At 45.6% G+C, this 7,275-nt stretch overlaps 1 protein-coding gene across 1 annotated transcript; it reads left to right on the top strand.

The window, feature by feature from the left end:
• Positions 1–339: 339 nt before the first annotated feature.
• LOC112548237 (probable G-protein coupled receptor 139) lies at positions 340–6,692 on the top strand. Its single transcript, XM_025193325.1, has 2 exons — positions 340–2,112; positions 5,663–6,692. The coding sequence occupies exons 1-2, from the start codon at positions 2,040–2,042 to the stop codon at positions 6,586–6,588; spliced, it is 999 nt and encodes a 332-aa protein (XP_025049110.1). The 5' UTR covers positions 340–2,039; the 3' UTR covers positions 6,589–6,692.
• The last annotated feature ends 583 nt before the right edge of the window (positions 6,693–7,275 follow it).

The following is a 7,275-nucleotide window of genomic DNA, read 5'->3' as shown; positions in this document are numbered from 1 at the left end:
ACCAGGCAGTACAATACTTGTATGGTAAAGAAAGAACAGGAACAAAGATCAGGATGCAGGACAGGCACAGGGTGGACTGAGGTACCAATGGAATATAATACATGGCCTCTTTTAGTCAACATGCTTTCCTTCAGCGCATGGGCTGATCTGTATAACAGAAGAGCTGGAAAACTTGAAATCTTGCATTGGCCTGGGGGATGTGGTTTGTGCTGGCCCATTGTTGCAGGCAAGAATGAGTTAATGGGAATGATAGCACCGGGTCTTGTAGAAAATGTCTCTCTGAATCTCCACCACCAAACTGAGCCCTGCAGTCTTTGTATGTATACTGGGATCTCTGTATACTGGAATCAAAGATGAGTGGACGGTCATCACACATATAGATACGTCCTTCCCCATTCCCCCTTAGGCACAGTCCCTGTTGTCCTCACAGTCCATGCCCTAACAGGGTGCTGTTTAAATCAGTGGCTTTCCACCTTTTGTAGACTTCCATCACCCTCTGTAACTCCTGTGAATTAGGCAGCACCCCATTTCAATAGCACATCTATTTAAGCCAGCACTTAACTCTTGGCACAGGGACTGAGGGTGAGGGAAAAGGATGGAGCACTTAGTTCCTTACAGAACAGTGAGGCATGAATAATCATGAGCCTACCTCCTCATACTGGAGCTTCGGCAAGGACAGACAAGGCTTCATGTAGCTCCTTACACGTGGACCAAGTCAGGGAGGAGGGAGGAAAGCAAGCAGTACTCTAACCCTTTTCAATTCTAGAGTGAATTTTGCTTGTGGATCATAGAAAACACTGAGTGACAGCAGACACCTTCATGAAGGATAGGCTTATGTCACCTGCCCCTTGACTGTGACAGTCATCTGCCCAACTTCAGCCCAGGTGGCAGTAACAGGAGATAAAAGCTATACTGATAAAAGGGAAAAACAAGCCAGCAGCTTTCCATCACGGGGCCAAAATACACCCCAAATCTTGAGAACTGGCAACACTGCACCCCCTCCTTGCCATCCCCATTTCTTGCTGCTTCTGATAAGTACATAAAGTCTCTTTTGCTATTATTTAGAGATAGAACCGCAAAGGGGAAGAGAACATAAACGCTAGCAGGACTAGCTCCCCGGTAATATATTACTAGAAGTACTAGTTCCTAGCTAGTAATATAGCACTAGGAGTACTAACTCTGAGACCAGCAGGAATGGGCTTAGCCCCCAGGCTTAGTGACATTTGGAGTGTCCACCTGAAACCACTCCTGACCAGTAACACTGTTGTTCATAGTCCAGCAGCAGCAAGGACTAATATTATTTTGACACCAGCACAATAACATGCCAGGTGCTGTATAAGCACATGGCAAGAGAGAGGCTATGCCCAAGAATCTGGTAATGCAGATGGGGTTAGGAGGAAGGAGGCATCTTTATCCCTGTTTTGCAGTACAAAGGCTACGAGCCATATTTTTAAAGGTATTTGGCTGCCGAAAGATAGAGTGGGAATTTCAAAAGCAGCTAAGTAGCTTCGGTGCACAAGTCCTGCTACAATCAATAGGAGTTAGGCATCTAACTACATCAATGCCTAAATATATTGGAAAATATGGCCTTGCATGTCTTTTCCAAGGTCAAAAAGGAGTTGTTGGGTGAGCTGGAAATGGACTCCGTGTAGCTTCAATGCCTGTCTTTAAGCATGCACCCAAATTTCCTGCTCTGCTGCTATTCAGAGAATACGAGCACAAGATGCTCCATGCCCCTAGCCTCCATCCTCATCTGCTCCCCACTCGTGCCTTTCCACCAAGTTCCTGCTTTGATTTGTATGGCACTTAACAGTTACATCTGCCTGCTGCGGAGCCTTCTTTCTGCAGCTGGGTAATCATTAACACGGGGTTTCTAGAGCCTGGGGTAAATTAAAAAAAACAGGAATTGTTTGTTCATGGGGAGCTTGTTAGGAGAAAGAACTCCTGCCGCACACACACACAACCTGAAAATCCTCAGGGGGCTGCTGGATTTGTTAGACAGTGATTAAGACCTTCAGAAAGAAGAGCTGCTCTTCAGAATGACTCAGGATCACTGGATGATCACTCTGCAGAAAGTGTTTTACCCTGTCCTGGCCATCATTGGAATCCCATGTGAGTATGCTGGGCAATAGAGCGTGGCCAAAAAATATCCTCTTCATAGATTTTAAGGTGGGAAGGAGCCATCAGAATCAGCTTCTCCTTGACCTCTTGCATAGCACAATCCACAGAACCTTGCCCATGGGTTTATGCTTCCAGAAAAGGGAACAAAGGACAGGTCAGGCAATGCCTGTGTGCACCTCTGTAGAGGCTCTTTGTTGCAGAGGATGTTACCCAGAGGTGTGTCATCAAGACTCAGAGAAAGATCTTGGTCAAAAAAGGCAGAGCAGCAGATAGGCATTGATGATGCTCACCAGAATGCCTTCTCTCCTTTCCCCTGACTCGGAGAGGCTGCAGGAAAAGGACAGCCCTAACTGCCCCACGACACCAGCACTGGCTGCAGTGCATGGACTAAAATTGAGCATTATCTTTGCCATCACTTCTCTTAAACAATATCCGCAGATCAGCACAAAGTGCCCTGCGCAATACACGGTAATTCAGGGGTGGGCAAAATGCAGCCCGCGGGCTGGATGCAGCCCACCAGCTCATTCCATCTGGCCCACAGGACCCCTAAAAAATTTAGAAAATTAATATTTATCTGCCCCTGGCTGCCTGTCATGTGGCCCTCGAAGGTTTGCCAAAACTCAGTAAGCGGCCCTCTGCCTGAAATAATTGGCCGCCCCTGCAGTAATTGCTCTGAACCTAATGGGCTAAAATGAGCCGAGTGCCACAGAATTGCTATGCATTTAAAACACCTCGCTTTCAGAAATGGATGTCAGAAAATGCTAAGAGAGCTGAAAGCTTGGGTGGGGGAGCAACATGCCTGCCTTACAATTCAACTACTGCAGCATCACCAGCTTGAGGGCAGGGTTGGAACAGGGAAAAGCAGTCAAGTGGGATGAAATGGGGAATCTTTTGGTGTGTCATAGAAATCAGCAGTGTATTGTTCACATTCTAACAGCACAGGCACCATTTTGAGCATGCAAGGACCAAGATCAACCAGGAACGAGAGGGAATGCATGCATGATGGGGAAAAGGTTGATGTGGCCAAGGGATATGGAGATGAAGGGTTCCTATAGACGTGCTCATTCACGTTCTAATTCAAGCAGGTTGGAGCAGATTTGATTAATCTTCCTATGCACAGTGCAGTGTGGGAAGCAGTAGGAGGATGGCCAGCCATGGAAAAGCTCACCTGAAATACAGAGGCTCTCACTGGACCTATTCCACACTAACTCACCCCTATATAAATTGAATCCATTTTCTAAGTAGATTAGCCACTTTGCAGAAAGTGGCCAGGGAACTTCAGAAAAGAACTGTATTATGTTGGGGTGTCAACGATGTAGCCTGTGGGCCAGATCGAGTCTACAGAGTTGTTTTACCGAGCCCACCACCAAATTCCCAACTATAAAACCCTGTTAAGGGCATATCAGTGGTGTGGGGAGTGAGCAATAGCTGTGTTAACTCCCATGCTACTGTCGCTGCTGGGGCTGGGGCTGGCCCATGAGGAGCCCAATGGCCCAATCTGGCCTGGAGGCCCAGTGAGTTTAACACTCCTATATAAAGGTGGATGCTAATCACTTTAATCTGGAAAAACAAAACTTCATGCAAACAGCCATACATACAAATATGCCCTAAAGGATCTTAAATAAGACAAATATATACCACCTCCCTAGCTACATTTTCTCGTTGTTAAAAATTTGCACCTTATATTTGCTATCTAATTGTCTTGCTTCTATTTTCTCTGCTGGATTTTGTCTGTCTTCACCTGCTGGATTAGAGAATGCTGTGCTATGAGAACTTGGCTTCATGAATAAGTACTTTCCGACCAAGATCAAGTCTCCTCTTACAGTTCTCTTTGATAACTTAAATAGATTGAGTTTCTTAAATCCCTATCAGGAAGGTAGGCTTTTCAGGTAGGCTTTACATGATCCCTGCAGTTCTTATAAACTCTTTCCACTGTTTCAGCATCCTTTTTGAAATGGGGTGTCATGGGCTCTGCATTCCCATCCACTGACTGCAACAGAAGCTGAGTGGTCTCACAGCAAGAGAACATTAGGAGTATGAAAAAATTATGAACCATTTGGTATTTCTTACTGCAATTTTTTTTGCAACATCCTGCACATTTTTCTCAGTCTTCATTTAATAAGCATCAGGCTTGTAATCCTTTTAATAAGCATTTAGCTCCATTGGCATTGATAGTCAAAAGTCCTGTTGACTCTGAGCCAGAATTTCACCCTTTGTTTTTGAAGTCGCCAGCAGTTGAGTCTCCTCCTTATGCTTCTTCATAACAGATACATTTGTAAATCTTCATAACAAAAGGGTTTGTTTGGATTTGGTTTATTTGGTTTTAGTGATAGGGCTTGTCTACAACATGGTTGTCAAACAACTATTGTGGGAAAGAATTTTTATTCTAGGAAAATATATCCAGGCAGAATAGTTATTCCAGAGTTCCTTAGCCAGGCCAGTTAATTTTGTCCATATAGACAGAGCCATCACAGATATCAGGGGTGTCCGTTCCCTTTTTTGTGGCTTGGTGGGATATTGGATGTATATTGGAAAGTCCCACCCCCAGCCAGCACTGTCCCATGCACTATGCCTGCGTGCTCCTACCATGATATGCTTCTAATATTGGGAGCTCTGTTCCAATTTAAATCTAGGGTGCCCTTAATCTTTATTTTCTCCTATACATTTACCAAGCAAAACATAACCTGTCTGCCTACAAATCCCTTCCCCTCTTTAATTTACCAGAACTCCTTGCTTTGTCCATTGTGCTGTCATAATTTCATCAGTTTTCCACTTGCCCCCAGATTTCCAGAGTGGACAGAGACCTGGATGTCCAATGGACAAAGCAAAACTCTTTCATGACCATAAAGAAATAAAAATGGGAAGGATTTGATTTTCATTTCTAGGTTATCTGTACTTCAACCTGGCAGAAAAGTCTCTCTAGCAAGCCAACAGCCATAGCCTCCCCCTGCCCTGTTTACTAAGAAGCTGACCAGACTAGCTATTCTGGAGTGGCTCCCCAGATCAACACTTCATTCTGGAATAAAAGTTTCTTTATCCAAAAATGTTGAATGCACTTCCAAAGCACAATAATGACTACCGAACACCATCATTTTTATTCCAGAATACTATGACACTGGGAATTATTTGGGAGTACTGGGAGCCATTGTAGAGCAGCTTATTCTGAAATGTATAACTGGGTGATAGGCAGGGAGAGGTGAGTAGATGAGCTGGGGTTTTAAAATTTTAGAGCATTGCTTGGGGAATCTATTATTGTTCCTTGCCCCATGGGTTGCTCATCTTTTATTGTAAGCTGCCCTGAGCCTTTCTAGATAGAGTGAAATAATAATACACTATATCAGTCATTGTCCCCACGTGGACTGGGAATGAGATCTAAGGATTGGTGGAACCCCACAGGGCTGTTGTAGGATAAGGGCTCAGAGAGGATGATGATTTGGCATAATTTTGTGCTGAGATGGTTCCTCTTGGATTTGGGGTTCAGCAAAAAAGGAGTCCCCAGGTTAGCTCCCAACTCGTATTTGAGCTGCTGTCTCTCTTTCAGCAAACATCATGACATTTGTAATCTTCTGGAGAAGGGACGGCTTAATCTGTACTTCCAGCCGCTACCACCTGATGGCGATGTCCTTGGCCGACACTATCGTTCTTATCTTCATTGTTATCACAGAGATGATCCTGAAATACTACAGCCTGGAGCCTTTCTGGTACAAGGACCCCTGGTGCACCCTCCGGGACGTCTTCAGCTATGGAGCAGTCAATGCCTCCGTTTGGCTGGTGGTCTCCTTCACCACCGAGCGTTTCATCGCTCTGAACACCTTCAAGCTGAAGGGGAGGATGTGCTCCCCAAGAAGCACACTCTACATGATCATCTTGATCCACATCTGTAGCTATGCAGCAGCCATCCCATATTATTGGTCCAACAAATCAGAAATAGTAAATGGAACAGGAAGTGCGGTCTGTGTGTACCACCCGGACCTCCCTGACTATTTCATTGAGGGTCTGGTTTGGTTTCAGACCTCCCTGGTCAACATTATCCCCTTTATCATCATCTTCATCTTGAATGGCCTGAGTCTTCGGCAGATTATCCTCAGTAACAAAGTGCACTGTGGGAAGGATGGAGGGATTCACAGAATGGCTTCAGGGACACACTTTGGGAACCAGAAGAAGAGATCTATCATCCTCCTGGTCACTGTCTCCATGACATTTGCTTATCTCTGTACCACTAGATTTGTCACCCAGATTATTCTCAAGACCTGCTATTATGACATTGATAGACAGGATTACTCCAAAGGCATTAATGTTGCAGCGGATATTGGCACCATGTTAGAACTGACCAACACTGCGGTGAATATGTATCTCTATGCTTGCACCCAGACTGCCTTCCGCAGGGAGTTAATCCACTGCCTCAAAGCTCTTCTCTGTCCTTGCAAAGCACAGAGAAAACTCCCTCCAACAGTCTTCCAGGTGTGATATATCTCCCACTGTTTTATGGAGACATCACGCTACATGTTCGACAGGAAGCAGGAACAGCTCCCTGTGACTTTCATAGATTTTCAGGGTAGGAAGGGACCTCAGTAGGTCATTGAGTCCGACCCCCTGCCCTGGGCAAGAAAAAGCGCTGGGGTCAGATGACCCCAACCAGGTGCTTGTCCAGTCTCTTCTTAAAGACCCTCAAGGCAGGGGAGAGCACCACTTCCCTTGGAAGCCTGTTCCAGATTCTGGTAACCCTTACCGTGAAGAAATTCTTCTTAATGTCTAGTCTAAATCTGCTCTCTGTCAGTTTGTGGCCATTGTTTCTAGTTACTCTAAGGGACGCCTTGGTAAACAGAGTATCTCCTATTCCCCCCCCCCAAGCATTAGGGCTGTGTGAAGCTTTGGGTGGTGATTTGATTCAGAGGAGATTTGGCCCGATTTAGTGGCCGAATCTCTGAATTTGAATCAAATCAGGGGACCAATTAAAAGGTCCAAATCGATTCGAAGCTCTCTGAATCTTTGGAAAAGATTTGGAGAATTTAGATGATTTGGAAAGTCCCTGGTGGCTGCAGCAGGGAGCTGCAGCCGGACTTGGAGCTGGTAAGTAGGCGTGAGGGAGGGGACCATGGGGGGACCCTGCCAGGCCCCATCCCCTGCCTGCTCCCCAAGCTCCCCTCTGACCCC

Source organism: Alligator sinensis, unplaced genomic scaffold (genome assembly GCF_000455745.1).
Source record: "Alligator sinensis unplaced genomic scaffold, ASM45574v1 scaffold1382_1, whole genome shotgun sequence".
Taxonomy (NCBI): Eukaryota; Metazoa; Chordata; order Crocodylia; family Alligatoridae; genus Alligator; species Alligator sinensis.
This window is presented reverse-complemented; position numbering and strand designations above follow the sequence as displayed.

Coding starts and splice junctions, on each gene's coding strand:
- LOC112548237 (XM_025193325.1), top strand. CDS start 2,040: ATGACTCAGGATCACTGGATGATCACTCTGCAGAAAGTGTTTTACCCT. Junction 2,113..5,662: donor GGCCATCATTGGAATCCCAT/GTGAGTATGCTG, acceptor TCTCTCTTTCAG/CAAACATCATGACATTTGTA.